General features: G+C 34.6%; 1 protein-coding gene across 2 annotated transcripts; it reads left to right on the plus strand.

The window, feature by feature from the left end:
• Nucleotides 1–16: 16 nt before the first annotated feature.
• Nucleotides 17–18,337, plus strand: LOC127859981 (phosphopantothenate--cysteine ligase-like). 2 transcript variants are annotated; one of them, XM_052397655.1, is made up of 6 exons: nucleotides 17–155; nucleotides 9,159–9,247; nucleotides 10,102–10,232; nucleotides 10,946–11,160; nucleotides 14,456–14,575; nucleotides 15,254–18,337. In XM_052397655.1, exons 1-6 carry the CDS (start codon nucleotides 27–29, stop codon nucleotides 15,485–15,487), a joined length of 918 nt encoding a protein of 305 aa, XP_052253615.1. In that variant the 5' UTR covers nucleotides 17–26; the 3' UTR covers nucleotides 15,488–18,337. The 2 variants fall into 2 exon arrangements, with proteins under 2 accessions (XP_052253615.1, XP_052253616.1); XM_052397656.1 differs by lacking the exon at nucleotides 17–155 and adding an exon at nucleotides 3,285–3,397.
• Nucleotides 18,338–18,459: the final 122 nt, after the last annotated feature.

The raw sequence follows: 18,459 nt of genomic DNA on the forward strand, positions 1-18,459 counted from the left end.
AATAAGGGAGGTTATTTATTTACAAAATGGCAGACGCTGCTGACTTCTTTTACAACACTCCCGAACCGGCTGGGTTAAAAGCCAATGAAGAACGAATTAAACTATTTTGTGACACAGCTGTCAAACGGAGCAATGCCAGAGTTGTCCTTGTCACAGTAAAAAAAAAATCTCATTAAAATTAGCATTTTTTTCTGAATTAAACATCGCAGAAACTGGCAATCTAAAGTAGAGTAGACTTCGGACATATTATTACGGATGTATTAGTCCTTGATGCCCCTCAAATTTGACAATAAGCAAATAATATATCACTTTTCAATACTTTATGAAACAGTACATTGGGTGAAATTTAAAGGGTGGTTATTTGGGTTACCAGACAACTCGCCCCAAAGCCAACTCGCCCCAGGACAAGTCGCCCCGAAAATCTGGACAAGTCGCCCCAAATATATTGGACAACTCGCCCCAATCGAAAGACAACTCGCCCCAAATAAAAGACAACTCGCCCCAAATTAAATGACAGCGTGCAACAAAATATTTTGTCATATATATAATACTCTTTGTGAAAAAATGTATTAAATAACATTTTTGACTTTAAAAGGAATGCTGAATACACAAAACGAATAATACATGGGGAAAAAAATAAAAATAGAAATGTGTTATATTCATAATTTTATTCATAATTTATAACAATTACAGACTCACGATACTAACATTTGTTTTTATTGAAAACATACAAAGCATCAATTTTAGCATATTAAATGAAATAAATAACACAGATTTATGAATGAAAAGACAATTCAAAATATTATCAAACATTTCCATTTATTAACACATTTTAAAAATAATTTTAAAACACAGTTTGTAATGAGCCTTGATGAATAATATCAAACATTTCAAACATCCGTAATAATTAACACAAACTTTCACAAAATATTATCAAACATTTCCAACATCTTTAATACTTTTAAAACATTACAAACACAGGTTGTAATGAGCCATGATGAATATTATCAAACATTTCAAACATCCGTAATAATTAAACACAAACTTTCACACAGAAACAAGCTTTTAAACACAATGGTTGAAACATTTCTAACAATCAGAAGAAAAAAACAACAACAAATGAGCAATAATTTATTTCAATTCAATCTAGCAACTTTCAGGCAGGCATTTGGTCCGTAAATGATGAATATTATCAAACATTTAAAAAATATAATAATGGTAAAACATTACAAACACACAGTAACTTTCAAACACAAACAAGCTTTTCAAAAACAAGGGTTGAAACATTTCCAACAATCAGAAAGACATCAAATGAGCAACGTTCATGCATTTGGTCCATAAATGCCACTGCATTTCCTCAGTAGGCCGTTGACTGACAATTCTCCGCTCTCGTACGCTTCCCACAGCTTGAAGATTTTTCCCTGGAGAGACGTGTTCTTCCTTCGTTGTCGCCTGGATAGCTTTCCTTCTGATACCATCTTCACCTGTGTTGGGAGAAGTCTGTGTCGAGTGAATTCTTTCACTCGAGTTTCGTTATGGAGGATGTCCATGACGCCTTTGAAAACCTGGAAAATAATTGGAAAAATGACGCGTGTGTTAAATCATTTTAATTTTTTTATTCGTGATTTTATTGATTCTATTAGTCGCTCAACTTTCAAGTTTGCATGAGTGTGAAAACATTCACAGGCTGTGAGCGAATGTGTGTTAATACTGTATATTTAAGCATATGTAAATATCCGTAAGGGTACGAACTGTAAGGGTAATACAATTACCTGTGTGTAGTTTTCACTGGTTTTTCCGGCCATCACCGCAAACAGTAACGGAAGCTGCTTCATGTCGTCACCGGACCTTACGAAAGAATGAATGTCGAGTTTTCACGCCTTTTTTGACAAAGTAATTATTTTCAAAATATGCGACTTATGTATATACATGAAGGATATTAAATAAAAGGTTAATGTAAATTCTTATCATAAATATAAAATGCACATTTTATCATAATATTCAATCATTTCAGCAGATAGTTATGTTCAATACTAAGGATTTATACAAACGTTTAAAATATATTTGTACTGACAAGTAAAAAAAACTGTAAACACATTCAATATTACACCATGAGCAATAGTTTAAAGCGGTATACATCACCCAAATAACGCAAAGATAACGGTCCAGTGACTTCTGACATTTATCTGAAAGGTTTTATGGTCGTTATCAGGTCGTAAAACACATCTGTTATGTGTCACCGGATTAACGGACATTGGTTGATTACCCGATAATATGCAAGTATCCAACAATTTAGATTCATTATTTATGGGGAAACAAAAGCTGCCTGACCTAAAAAATGTAAGACACAACAAATAATTATATTATAAGTTTACTTACCAGAATCACAGCCTATGTGTTGCCATCGCTCGCAGGCATCGCAAGAAACAGCACGTTGCCTCTGCCCAACTGTCTTTCCACAATGTATACAATTTGCCACTTCTGCCATTGCAGAAACACAAACACAAAACTAACTAACACTAGAAAATTATTGTATCCGACATCAAATAAGCACATATATGTTTGAACACATGGCAGATGCACTGAAACCCACACAACTATATAGCAATCGTATTCCAAGTCACAAATAGTATTGTCCGACACAAACAAAACACATACTTTGAGCTCATTCAGATACCCTCTTTATATATAGTCAGCCCTTATAATTACTTTGCAAACAGCATTGTTGTCTGGTTAAGCGTGTTACCTTATTTATTCTTTAATCACGCCAAACTGTCATACCGTTTGTCTTATTAATAAATCTTTGACCAGACAATGAAAGCATGCCGGCTTAATTAATTTTCGTCAATTCACACGTTTTCAAAACATAACTAACACAAAGACATTCCATTATTCTTAAATTAAACCAAACTATCATACAAAATGTCTCATTAAACAATCTTTGAACAGAAAATGAAAGCATGACCTCAAAATAAACGTTTAACATTTCACACGTTTGTAAACAATTATTGAATTACAAAGTTTTACAATATGAAATGAAAAAAAAAAACATCATACAACTTCATTTCCTAAAAACAATAATCACGAATATTAATACATTAAACTTAACAAATTTTATTTGAACAAAATTTCTATAATACTATATATAAGAAACAGAATTGGGGCGAGTTGTCTTTCGATTGGGGCGAGTTGTCCAACATATTTGGGGCGACTTGTCCAGATTTTCGGGGCGACTTGTCCTGGGGCGAGTTGGCTTTGGGGCGAGTTGTCTGGCTCCCGGTTATTTGTAGAGAGCGTACCGAACCGCAACAGTGTAGACCGTGATAGCGAACATGTGTCAGTAGTGCCTAGACATGTCCATGGTCAACCGTTGATGTATCTACCGGCAGGCACTAGTGTAAGGAGCTTTCCTGATCAGCATCCTTTTTTGTACCACGTCAAACATCGGAACATTCCCAGATAGCGCAAGGGTCGGAACCGAGTGTTAGTTTTGAACCTAGTAGCAAGTCTTCAAAAACGTTAGGGATAGCTTCTTTTAATTGTAAGAACATTGTGACTAGTACACTCGCCATAGCGGACATTTTTAAGTGTAACGATAGTATACTAGTGCAAGAACATGGCTATTTCAGTCTCAAATTGATCTCTTAAGTGAAGCTCACCAAAACATAAACTCTGTTGGAAAAGGTACAGATTATAATGATTGACCCATTATTGCCTACACAGCTTCCGCGAGGTTTTGGCGTGGTAGGTGTTTTATGGAAGATAGAACTTGATCCAAAAGTGACTGTGCTTGACGAGGGAGGAAACAGAATTCAATGCCTGTAACTTTCTAACTTCAAGGACATTAAGGGACTAGTCATAGTGTCTGTATACATGCCCTGTCGGGGGTTGAGCGGTAATGTGACTGAGTTTTGCGATTGTGTGGACCAGTTAAGGGAAATCATTTTAAAATATAACACTCACAATTATATCCTTTTGGGCGGCGACTTTATGAAAATCTTGGAGGGGCTCATGGATCTAGAAGACTTAATTACTTGAAAGAACTGGTAAATGACTTTGATCTTAAATTTGAGAATTCCGGGGAAACATACCTTGACCCTCGAGGCAATGAGTGCACCGAGATAGACTTTTTTCTGTTCAACGTGCCATCAGTGCTAATCACTTCAAGAAAGTTCGTACTTAATGACCTGCGGACAAATACATCGGATCACTATCCTATTAAGGTTGAACTTTTGTGTAATCTTACTTTAAATATAAAGCCAGAAGAGAGCGTAATAAGCGCTAGGGTGAACTGGAGAACTATTGATAAACATGTATATTCCATTAGGGTCAAGGACGGTCTTGTAACCCTAGAAACTGAAATTGCTGATGATAATGTCGAGGAGTTTGTTAAAGATTTCTGTGAGCTTATGAGTGAATCTGCATCAAATCTTGCCAGTAGAAGGAAACTGTTTAATTCGAAACCTAAGTTAAAGGTGTGGAACCCAGAAATTAGAAACAATGTCATGAACATGAAAAGTGCATACAAAGCTTGGAAGCGGGCGGGTAGACCGCGTGGAGAGAGTAGTTTGTTAACTGAAAAGAACTTGGCTAAGAGGGCACTACGATCCAGTGTTAGGCAGGCAATTGCGAAAAAAGACTATGAACTAAAACAGAAGATAATTGAAAGCAGGAAATATGACTCTAGAACATTTCATAAGCTAGTGAATAGCCAACGTAACAATCAGGGCAGGTTTATTACTGATCTATACATAGGTAACCAACGGTACCAAGAAGATAAAATTTATGTGGTTTTCATGATCATTTTGAAGCTCTTGGGCAACAATGACCTTTTCGACAATGTATATAATGAAATCATGAATCTTGAATACGAAATGACTGTGAATATGAACCACAATCAATACGTCCAACCTGTAACTAAGATTGAACTTGAAAAAGCAGTTAAAAGTTTGAATACTGGTAAAGCGCCAGATGTTTACATGTCAGTCGAACATATATTGATCTATGAAGACAGCACCATGTATTTGCTAGTGGACTAGCCTGCGGCTTTGAAGAGAGGTGTGGTGACTCCCATTTTCAAAAACAAAGGTGAACCCAATGTTTCAGGGAACTACAGGTTCATTACAATTCTACCAGTGATTGGCAAGGTCATTGAAGCAATACTGCGTGATAGGATAGCACCAAACATAAAGAGCAGCCACAATATATACCAACGGGGTTTTACTAAGAACTCTTCACCGCTAAATTCAGCTTTTATAGTAGAAGAACTGTATTTTGAATGTCATGACAATAGATCCGAAATGCATTTGATCTTTCTGGATGCGAGATCTGCGTTTGATGTGGTAGACCACAAACACCTTATTCGACGACTGGGTCACATTGGAGTATCCGACAAACATTGGTCCCTAATCAATAGCTTCCATAGGGATTCGACTAGTGCAGTTAAGTGGAAGGGGTGTGTCTCGGCTGAGTTCAGTGTTCAGCAGGGCGTTAGACAGGGAGGAGTACTGAGCGCCGACCTTTACAAGGTCTACGTTAACCCGCTGCGTGATTGCCTACAAGAAGCCAGGGTGGGATCCACTATCGGTGACGTCAAATGTTCGGCCAGTGCTTGTACGAACAATATATGCTTATGTGCCGAGACGGTCAACAAAGCTCAGGAACCGTTAAACATTTCAGCAGAATTCGCCAATATGGAGCGATACCTGTTACAACCTACCAGGAGCATGCATATCCATGTTAGTCACCAACGTAAAAAGGGCGTGTCTACTCCCCTCTTCATGAACAATGACGAAATCCCATCTGTGCAAAGAGCTATACATCTCGGTATTATACGAACTACTCTATGCTGAACAACCAAAAAGCTAATGTGGATGAAATTTTTTAAAAAGCAAGAAGAAAAGCATATAGTATATTCGGTAGTGGTTACAAAGGGCAAGCGGGACTAAATGTACTGTCCATTATTCATCTTTACAAATCTTATGTTCATCCCGTGCTTTTATATGGATTGGAACTGTTATTACCTCCTGAACGCATTATAAACTGTCTCGAAGCATTCCAAAGAAAGCTTGTTAAAGAAATTCTTAGACTACCAGACAACACAGCCAATGCGGCAGTATATCTTCTATCCGGACTTTTGCTCGCAAGATAAAAACAGTATTGAGTGGGCGCTACTTGTAGGTCAGATTAGCTTTAAATCAGTTGACAGCTCATCCTGGTTCATACAAGTGCAGCATATCATGTGGAAGTACGAGTTGGGGACTGTTGCTGACTTAGCTGACAACACACCCACGAAGGGAAAATGGAAGACACGTGTACTCAAAGCGGTTTATAGCTACTGGAGTGATCAAATAGACAGTTTAACACCCTTATATTCCACATTGTTTTTCTTGAGACAAGATAAGTATGTGCCTGTTAAGATTCACCCTCTGCTCTCATTGGAATATACAGCCAGAGAGTCAGAATGGTTAAAAACAAAGGTACGGTTACTCACAGGGACTTACATGCTCCAAACAAAACGTAAGAACTTTAACCAGTATGATATTAACCCAACATGCCAGATGTGTGGTGAAGAAAATGAAACCGCAGAACATTTTGTGCTCAAGTGAAGTGCCCTGCATAGTGTTAGACAGTCAATTATGGTAGACATAGAACGTCAGTGGGAGGCGATAACAGAGACTTCCTTTAATACTTTACCCGTAGACGAACAGCTCTACATACTCATCAACAGTTGGCCAACTTTAAAGACTTTCCTGAAAACCCATTTGTCTACAGAATTTCACGAGTTTGAGAAGCATTGTAGACGGTTGTTGTACGGTTTGGACAGGACACGTCAGTTGCTGTTAGTGACCAATGCAAGCCAGCGACCAACCCGTACCAAACACACAAAAACTAAAGAAGGGCATAATTCTTAATTAAACTGGCAATAGTGTTTATTGGGTATTTTATTCAAGGCAATACAATTCTAATGTATGTACAGAAGCACTCTCCGACCTTCCGTAAATGAACTTTTACTGAATGCTTTATTTTTATTTTTATCTCATTTAATATTTTAACAACTAATGAAAAATTGCGCGTACAGTTCTAAGTCACATATATTCGCGATTAGTGGATAGACTTATATTCTAGTGAAAGGTGTGTGATTTAAGGAGTGAATAGTGTGAACGTGTAATATAGAGTGTTTATATTCAGTGGAGGATTATTCACTGTCTACAAACAATTGTTTGGTTCCTCTACAAAGGGGGTTCAAGAAGAACACAGAACAGAATGGCGGACGCTTCTGCTTTTAACACTTCCTGACCGGCTGGGTTGAAAGCCAATGAAGAACGAATTTAACAATTTTGTGACCATATATGCCAGATGTCCCACTCTTGGAGGGACAGTCCTGCTTTTGAAGCGTTTATACATTTTATACGTTTACAAAAAAATTCGCTATTCAAGCTCTGTCTGGTTTAAAATTAACATCACTAATACCTTTATTGCCCCCTATTAACAAACCATATCTTTTAGTCGAGTGCACAACGCCACAAGTGTTGTTTTTGACACCTTATCAGCCATATATCGGCAAATAATTGAGTTTACCCTCTGATCGCTCGGTTGACACGGTATACACTACACCACGGCATTCGCCTTTAATCATGAGTGACAACATTTGACATCATAAAATAACCATTATTTAAAAAACAACCTTTTTCACAACCCATATACATGTCTGACATCAAAGTTCTTTTATGTGCAATGCCAAAAAAGCATTTATAAATACGATAAAAGCTTAAGGATTGAGTATATAAGAAATATCAGACAGTTTACAATTGGATGTATTTGATTGTAAAGGCTTATTACAAAATTAATAATGTTTGCTGGAATTTAAATAGGATGTAACTTTAAACGGAACCGTTTGCTAACAACTGAATTGAAAATAAAGGGAATATGAATTCCTCTAAGCTCTTTGAAAAAGATATGATAGCTTTCTAAAAGGGATTAAGTCACCCTCTTGGCTTTCTGCTGAGAATTAGATATTTTTCTCTTGATAATCGGGCTGGGGATGTAAATTGTATGGTCTCTATTTGCTTTGCAAATTTGTTTTTTCTGTTAGTATTCATGGGTATTGTGTTGTTTGAATTTATCAAATCAACAGTTGAACTTGTTATACATTTAATGCATTAATCATCCAATTTATTGAATTTTTTCCGAAGGTGTAAATGAGGTAAAATTTAACCAGTAGAAGATCCTCATCAAAGAATATTTGAATGTTTCTTTTCTTATAATCAAAGTATTGGTTGTTTCTCAGAGTTAGTAATTTGACACAAATCAAATGAACCGCATTCTGAGAAAACTGGGCATAATGCTTGTGCGTAAAGTGTCGTCCCAGATTAGCCTGTGCAGTCTGCACAAGCTAATCAGGGACGACACTTTCCGCATTTATTACATTTTTCCTTTAAATGAAGTCTCTTCTTAGCAAAAATCCAATTTAGGCAGAAAGTGTCGTCCCTGATTAGCCTGTGCAAACTGCACAGGCTAATCTGGGACGACACTACACACATGCATTATGCTCAGTTTTCTCAGAACACGACTCACATTAGACTGATTTACCAGGGCTAAAAAAAATCTGAAGCCAATTATGATGTGCTTTTGCCAAATTCTACTTATTTTGGTTATTTTATGGGTATTTAAGAAGAAAAAGTTGTATCCAAATATTTTCTTTAGCCATGCAGTTTGCTAAATTTATAGCAAATTGGCTAATTTTGACAATGGCAAATGGCAGAGTAAGACCTAAAGACATCTTGCCAGTTTGCTAAGGTTTTGATGAATTTTGCTGTTAATGAATAACCTGCAAAGTATCATTAAGGCATTTTAAGTTAAAAAATTTAATTCGATTGAATTTAATTGTTTTTTTATGCAAACCACTGAAATTATAGGGACATTCTAACTAAGAGGTTTTTACCATAAAGTGTTTTATTGTTAATAGAACATGATATCAGCCTCATAAAGACACAATAACTAAATTATGTCATGTATGATTTATTTAATTAGTGTCATTCATGATCAACAGATGGACCATAGTAGTGATTGTAATTAATTGCTGTGGGTTTGAGGTTAGATAAATTACTTTTTTTGTCAGGATAAACCTTGAAGATATCCTGTGTTTGTACTTTCAGTCTGGGGGAACCACAGTTCCTTTGGAAGGAAACACAGTCAGATTTATTGATAACTTCAGCATCGGAACAAGAGGCTCAGCATCAGCAGAGTATCCTTGATATATTCAGTCTGTGCTCTGTGAAAGGGGTTTAATGCATGTTTGTACAGTGTCGTCCCAGAATAGGGACAACACTTTCCGTCTAAACTGGATTTTTTGCTAAGAAGAGACTTTTTTTAATGAAAAATACCATAAAAGAAGACAGTGTAGTCCCTGATAAGCCTGTGCAGACTGCATAGGCTAATCTGAAACTACACATTACTCACATACATTTAACCCCCTTTTCACAGAGCGAGGCTCATTTGATTGATGGAAAAAGTAATTTGTGGGGCATTCTTTTGAGTTAGTGGCAGATTCTAACAGAAGAAGTTTTAAATTAGCCAATCATTACAAAGCGCGAGGCATAAACAGGAGATTATGTTGTGTTTTTTTTGTTAAATTGTTTTATATACTTGAGTGACACTTTTTAATGCTCCTCATGGATTTGTAGTTGTGTGAAAACATGAGGTTAGGAATATTTGTCATTCCAACATTCTCATCACTGTCAGGAACATCTCCCAATATCTACAGTGACAGTTTTACTTTGCATGATTTCAAAGGAGTCATACTGTCCTTCAGATTATTTTTTTAATGAGAGCAAAATTCTTGATCTTCACTATGTCATGCATTGTGTGTTGTTAGTTTACTTCAAGCAACTTTTCTAAAAGCTATTTGTGGATTTATTGACATTAGGATATTGAGTATGTTTTAAGGATATAAACACTATTAAGTCATTTATATATTTGGTCATACATTGTGGTGAAAAATTAAGTTTAGATTCTTTTGGGAATGGACAGACAAATATTTACAGACAAATTCAAATCAATTTCAAAGTTTAAACAAGTGATCCTTCATCACAGAATCAGATATTTTCTGAAGCATGGCTACTTGGTGATATTCCTTCATAGGGCCAGATCATTGCAGCCGTACACCCGCCATCTGCCACACACTAAACTGCTTGATGTCCTTGAGATTGGCAATGATGGGAAGTTAAATGGTATCACTTTACTCTTATGCCCTGTCCTAGTATAGCCCTTAAGACAAATTAAAGACAAAACTTGTTTATTTGCAAATTAATTAGATGTTACAGCTGCAGATGTACATATTCCTAAGTCGCGAAATCTTCCAAATTGGGAATAATTTTCATCGACAAAAGCATTATTTGGGCAGGGAGTTTTCCAGTCGTTTTGGATAAAATTCATATAAATTATGGTTATATATTTTGTAGGTTGTTTACAAAATAAAATTGAGATATAGAGTCTAATAATCATAAGTCATAAGACACTTCTTTCTAAAAAACTTTCAATTTTTGTGATTTGTTTTTAAATTGGGATTTTTTTTGAGAATTGGGGAAAAATTATGCATTTTTGGCATTGGGAATGCTTCCGACTATCGAACTCGTAGGCAGAAAATGGCATGTCACATCTAGTAGTTTCTCATGCTGCAATTTACAAGACAATCAATGCAGTATCTTCACTCTGCATACTCCTGAAAAATTGAACTTATTTGGAACCTGTCAGGCAGTTAGACATTTTCTGAGAACATAATTTTGTTTTTCCTATCTTTTTTTACAGGGATTTTTTTGTAAATATTCTAAATTTTTTGCCATGTGTAGTACACTTAAACCAGTAGATATTTTTGTTTAACAATGTTTCTTGTAGCTTTTTAACAATATTATTTATTCTTTAATATGATTGTATACTTTTTCAGTCAAAGAAGAGCATACTGAAAAGTTAAGAACCGTTCTGAAAAAGTACAAACAAGTACAGGAAGAAGGGAGGCTACTCATGGTGGAGTTCACAACACTTGCGGATTATCTGCACTTGCTAAAGGCAGCTTCATGCATTATGAAAAGTCTTGGAAACAGGGCTATGTTGTATTTAGCAGCAGCTGTTTCAGATTTCTACATTCCAGCTGACAAAATGGTAAGTCAAACTTATGTACTTATTTTAATAACAAAATGCAGGTAATCATATGTATGCAACAGCTAATATTTCTAGCTGACATGTGACATAGCATGAGGGTGGGTCTGGGACCAGCTGGGTAAATGTCAAGGCCACTGTTGCTAAAAATATAGAAACAGTTTGAATTCAGTAACTTCAGTTATGATGGACACATAGTCATAATGCTCAAATTTGGAATAAGGACAGCTTACATGCACATCAAGTTTGGGATTTCATTAGACCATCTCAAGAAATGAATATATTGCCCTTATTTTTTTCTTTATTCAATGTTCATTTTAACAATTGAAATTAGGGAATGAGTAGGGTTTTTCTGCACTTTTCCTGCATTAATACACTAATATAAGCAATACAAGTGTATTTTGCTTTTTAAAGGGATCTTTTCACGCTTTGGCAAATTGACAAAATTGAAAAAAGTTGTTTCAGATTCGTAAGTTTTCGTTTTAGTTATGATATTTGTGAGGAAACAGTAATACTGAACATTAACCATGCTCTAATATAGCCATTATATGCATCTTTTGACGATTTTAAAACCTAAAAATTATAAAGCGTTGCAACGCGAAACGATTGAATAATTTGGAGAGTTCTGTTTTTGTCGTTAAATTTTGTGAAACTACGAAGATTGCTTATATAAGGTATAAAATACGTCATGAATGTGTACACGGCGGAATAGCTCAGTAGGCTAAAGCATTTTTACTTCAGGACTCTGGCAGGACTCCAGGGGTCACTGGTTCGAAACCTGCTCCGGGCAATGTTCTTTTCCTTTTTTTATTTTTTTTCTTGATTTTTTACTGGAGCTTTTATGATCCAATGTTTACATTTATCAATATAAAGCATTTAATGAATAAGTTTTAAAAAAAGCCAAAATCTGTGAAAAGGCCCCTTTAAGTGCACATTTTATGCGCATTAAATTCACTTTCAAGAAGAAAATAAGGGCCAGTTGAGTAAAGGTACTTGTGACTTAAATTAGAAAAGTGGTTTCTGCTCAATGACTTTAGTCTCAGTCTAGAGGGAGATATAATGGTGCATTTTTCTGTGTAAGTAGGTTATACCCAGATCTTGCTTGCAAGGTGAAATACCTTCATGAAAATTAATTTGTAAAACTTAAAAATTCTGATTTCTTTGCGCAATCATGTTTCTTGTTATATTTTATGAAGTTTCTTTTTTGGTTTACATATACTATTTAACAGGTATTCAAATTCAAATAGGTTTTTTGCGGTCATTATATAAGGTGATTGACAGAAAAACGTACATTACACTATCTAAGGGGAAGAATACTGGAGGGTCATGATGTTGTTAAATAATGGGTTTTCTTTATGTACGAAATATTGACAAGTATATCAAAAATATTAAATATTTGGATCTGGTGTATGTTTAACAACAAAGGGTTACGATGCTTGTGTCGGGTATACGATGCTGTTGACACAAGCCTTGGGCTGTATTTGCATTATTTATTGGTATCACAATGCTGATTAGCGTGTGCATACTTGAATAGTGACTTCTCCAGTCCTAGGTTGTAATTCAGCCAATCAGAAATAAACACGCATAGAACACTGACCAATGGGATTCATAACAGAGTTTCATGGGGCAAATGTTAGAGGGGAATAGTGCAGTTAGCGTTGAGACTTGGAGGCGTACGGATCGAGAAAGACACAATCATGTAGCAATCACAACGTATTTGTATAACTGAAAATATTAAGTATGTTAGACATTAAATTGGACTAGAAACTGATATATGGTGTTGTTATATATTTTATCCTATATTATGCAGAGAAATTAACATAAATAGAGAGGGACCGACTTGTCCCATGCGCGGCACGAGAAAATGGTAGTTAATGCAAAACTCGTCATCTTGGCATTATGCGCATGACGAGATATCGAATGATAGGCTACACACTGGTAATTTAAGAGTATTGAACATTGTTAGTAACTATGTGTCGTCCATGAACTATGAACGATTACGCAACAATGTATAGAAAACATTTGGGCAGAAACCTGTTGATCAATACCATTTGATCATCCCTGACAGGATTGCTTTCAGTGGGATACATGTAGAACCCGAAATATTGCATTTCAACCAAAAACCTTGCAAGTTTAGTTTGGATTAAACAAGATTAATGTATGAAAATGTTTATCGCATGTCACCAGTTGTCATTTTGTAAACTGTTACTTAGTTATAGACCATATAATGCAGATATCTGACAAAAAGTTGAAAAAATATGGATATTGTAATGTTTATTTTGATATTATATAGACTGCTTTAGATTCTGGATCACGTGTCCAAAGACTAGGCCATCAGGTGAAATCTTAGAAAAACCTTCTTATCCCTTTAAAAGCCACATTTATGATTTGATGTAACTTGCTCAGATTGTTGACCTTGACAATATCTAGGCAAAGTTTGAATATTTGTCTTGCTTCCAAGAACTTTGGCACCAGGTCAAATCTTAGACAAACCTTGTTTCAAGTATAAAGACAGCGCTTATGACTCAATCTTCATGACAATTGGTCAGATTGTATACCTTGACAATATCTTGGACAAATTTGAATGTTGATCAAGTGTCTCCAAAAACAAGGTCACCATGTCAAACCTGCTAACACTGGATGAAAGTTGGTCAGGATATCTTCATGAAATTTGATCAGAATATTATATTGACAATGTCTAGGCAAAGTTTAAATCTAGGTCACGTGTGTCAAAAAAATTGGTTACCAGGTCATAACTTAGAAAAACATTGTCACCTATTTTGTAGCTTGTTTTATTATTTTAACTTTACTTGATTAGAACGATCACACAATGTAGGCTAAGCTTGATTCTGGATCATAAGCATCTAAAACCTAGATCCTCAGGACAAATACTAGAAAAACATAAAGAAGCCACAATTGTTTACCCAATCTACAATGTACTATTCTAGAGGAAACTTGGTCAAAATGTTTATCTTTACAATATTCTTTGTAAAGCGCATTTCAAAATTAGCTCATGCGGTCAAATCTGAAAAAAAACAACACAACTTCTAAAGACTCTGAAACCCACATCTAGATGAAACTTTGCAAGAAAAATTTATGTTCACAATATGTAGACCAAATTTGTATCTAGGTCAGTTATGATTGAAAACTAGGTCTTTAGGTGATGTATTTTACAATTAATGTACCGTGAACTTAGGTGAGCGATTCAGAGCAGTCAAAGTCCTCTTGTTTTCCAAGTTGTATTTCATTTCCACATTTCTAAAGCTGACATTTATACTTTGCTTATATGTCTTTGCAGCCACTTCATAAAATCCAGTCCTCGGATGGTCCCTTGAAATTGTCATTGGAGCTGGTTCCTAAAATGTTGGAAGCTCTTGTGATGAACTGGGTACCGGAAGCATTTGTTGTGTCTTTTAAGGTGTGTTTTATCTGTTTATTTGAAAAATAATTTTAAAATGTTGTATTTTGTAGTCAAGTAAGAAACATTTTATTTTAAGCTCTACTTTTGGAGGAAAATAATGAAATACAACTTTTTAAAAATGGGAAATATGGAGATGTTTTGTTTGGATTACTTTCATTAGTAAATTTGGTCAATAGTCCAATATTTTAAATGAGAAAATGATATTACTGCGCGAAAAGTGTACTCTTTTTAGTGACCTGATTGTACACATAACAATGAAGTTACAAGAACAATTTTGTAAAGGTTTTGAACATTGGCTCTAAAATCAAAGTGCTTCAACACCTACAACTTTGAAACTTCATATGTAGCTGCACCTTGATTAGTTCTACATGCCATACCCAAGGTGCAGCTACATATGAAGTTTCAAAGTTGTAGGTTGAAGCACTTTGATTTTAGAGCCAATGTTCAAAACCTTAACAAAATGTTAAGGTTTTAGCACGACGCGGACGTCTGACGACGAGCTGGCTATGACAATACCTTGGGTTTCTCCGACACCATGATATCGAGAGTAAAATATAGCATGCTCCAACAAGCCATTCAGGATTTAGAACTTTTTTGTAAACGCTATGTAAGTAATAACTAAAGTCCCTTTAAAATTACAAGAAATCATAATTTTGCGTTTTTCTTACATTACAGTTAGAAACTGATGCGGATCTATTGAAAGACAAGGCATGCCAAGCCTTGAAGAAATACAAGCATGAACTAGTTATTGGCAATGTGCTGATGACCCGAAAGAACGAGGTTGTCATGGTGACATTGAAGGACACAGAGTGGATAAGGCTTGAAACCAGTGAGGTGGAGTCAGGAATGGAGATAGAGGAGAAAATAGTGGACAATCTGGTGAATCGTTATGCACAGTTTTGTATATGATGTAGTCTGTAAGGGATGTGGAAAAATTGTGAAAAATTTTTGGTGCATTATAAATTTGTCTGTCCAATTTTACTATATGAACAAGTTGGAAATTGGTGTGGAAGATTGTTTGCATCATAATTCCAAATTTGATAAATGAAGTAGTTTTGAAAATTAAGTGCTGTGGAAAAATTGTTAAATATTTGGTGTATGGTTATATCCAAAGTAGTTTTCATTGGATGTGGTAAATTGTGTGCATTGTTTTCATAAATATATTCTACAAATTTAAAAATAGGGACCATTTGTTGCATTGTTACGTCCAAAATTTGTATTTAAAATTGTTGTTAATGGATAAGGTATTGTTGTTCTTATCAATTTAATCATTATATATGTGATGTTATTTATAATGTTGGTGCTAAAATTTGTTTAAGTTCTGGATAAGTATGACAATTCCTTTTTAAAATGCAATGAGGGGGTTATATAAAATGTATTTGTTTTGTATTATGAGTCACAATGCTTCTGTTTGAAAATTGAAAAACTTATAATTTGTCCTTTAGAAAGCTTAACAAAAACAAATAATTACTAAATAGTATTCTCAAAATAAATAACTCACTTCATATGGATCATACATGAATAGTTTGTTTTCTTTCAAATAGACCACATACTGAAATATTCTGTTCAATATACATGCACATGAACACATAAGCGAATTGTAATTATGAAATTAATTCTTTAAGTTAAACAAGGTTAATTACTAGTTGATATTCCCATACAGTATTGTTATTTTATTGTGTTTTTATAGTATGTTGCAATTACATATAAAAGCTAGACAAACAAGTTTAACACTTCTGGAGATTGCTGTGGCGTAGTGGATATGATCCCCACTGTGTGACTATTAATTAGATCTCCCCAAATATATCAAGTACTGGTTCTACCCAGGAAACTGACTTAATTGCGTTTCAGTAAGCTGTAGGCTTTTAATGCAATCAAGTTTAAATAAAAAGGTTTATACATGTACTAAACAGTTTTTACTAGTCAAAAAATAAAATAAATTGGATGTTGTTTTCTTCATGTAACATTTGTTGATATTTTCCTGAAATTGAAGTGTGCAAATTAAGTTCCTGTGTAAAGCTGTATTTTAATGTTGGGACCCTAAGGGGCAATCTTAAATCTGATATATATGTGTCTTGTTCTGAGAAAATTGAGCTTAATGCATGTGCGTAAAGTGTCGTCCCAGATTATCCTGTGCAGTCCACACAGGCTAATCAGGGACGACACTTTCCGCTTTTATGGTATTTTTAGTTTCAAGGAAGTCCCTCCTTGCCGAAAATCAAGTTTAGGCGGAAAGTGTCGTCCCTGATTAGCCTGTGCAGACTACACAGGCTAATCTGGGATGACACTTTACACACATGCATTATGCCCAGTTTTCTCAGAATGTGGCTCATATAAGAAGGATCACATATTCTTCTAGAAAACTAGGTTTGAGTCAAACTCAAAAATAAAAAAAAGGTGTGAAAAAAAATGAACATGATTGTAAAATTAATCTCAAAGTTAAAAAATTCAAAGTTAATTTATAATTTAGACTTCAAAACATATTTTATGACCAATGAAATTTAACTACAAGAACGTTAAATTCATTGCATGTTGTGTTTCATATGACGTTATTGTGTTAAGTGTTTATTGAATGCATTATCTTACATTGCAATCAACATTTTTGTCTATCATTAAGATCTGTGTTTATCCTGTTAATATTTTTTACAAAAATGTTAGTGTAGTTTATCCTGTTTTACTTGCCACAAATTAGCTTGTTTGTTTCAGTGTTTCAAAATATATGATGTTTCTCATGCTGTTAACTTGTATAGTCCATGTAGTCATTGATTGTAATCAGGAAATTAGAATTTAGAAAACTAATTGTTTTGAACGGTTGGATCAAGTGTGCATGACTTTTCAGTTACGATTCACTGACAATATGTCATCAGGACATGCTCATAGCTGGTGGTCTTTTAAGTCGCAACATTGCGGCAATGTCAAGTGACTTAGGAAGTTGGCACTTAGAAACATTCTCTGTACCGTACTTGCTTCAAAGTTATGAACATTTTTATTGTTTGCATTTGTGTCATATTTCTGAAATCAACATTCATTTTTTTTCACTTAATTTTGTTTAGTTTGATGGGAATATTTGTGTAAAGGCACTTATTATAGTTGTTGTTCATTTGAACATTTATTTATTGCGGTGTTTTATTCAAAGATTTGTTTGAAATACTCTTAAATCAAAATTTAATGTGAACAGTAATTTTTTAGGAAATATGTAAGGTGTGCATAAAGGGAACATTAACTTTTGTTAAAACAGACATGTTATGATAAAAACTGCTATCACTATAAAGTTACACATCACTTCTGTTGAACAAAGTTTTACTACTGCATTGTTATATTTTTTGAATGTATAGCCATTTTTTTAGTTCTTGTTTTTATTTATATGTGTTTTACTTCGCCTTTGTTAAAGGCTCTTTCATTTATTGCCCTGTTATGTACACTTACTTACGAATCCTATTTTATCAGGCAGTGTATGCAAAGTTTAAGTAACAAAACGCGTTTGTGGCATATAAGCGCAAAGCAACAACCTTATCGATAAGTTGATTTATGTGATTCCATTTACTTTGTTCTGAAACATGTGACTTTTTAAGGAACGTATTGATAATACATTTATATTTGTTGTGAGCTAAAAATTAATGTGTAACTTAAATATTTTTGTGGAAGATATTTTATAAGCCAGTGCAATGCACAATACATACTATCTAAATGCACATTGTGTCATTGTTGTTTTTGTTGGTGTATTTTATACAACACAAATAAAATCAACAACTAATCTAATGTGTGTTAATCTTTATTTGATGTTAATGCTTATTCTAATGTTATATGCATGTTGAAATCGATAGCAATAAAGTAACATATAATATAAGCATTTGAAATAATTCCAAATGTTTTGTAAAACG

This window comes from Dreissena polymorpha, chromosome 15 (assembly GCF_020536995.1).
Source record: "Dreissena polymorpha isolate Duluth1 chromosome 15, UMN_Dpol_1.0, whole genome shotgun sequence".
NCBI lineage: Eukaryota > Metazoa > Mollusca > Bivalvia > Myida > Dreissenidae > Dreissena > Dreissena polymorpha.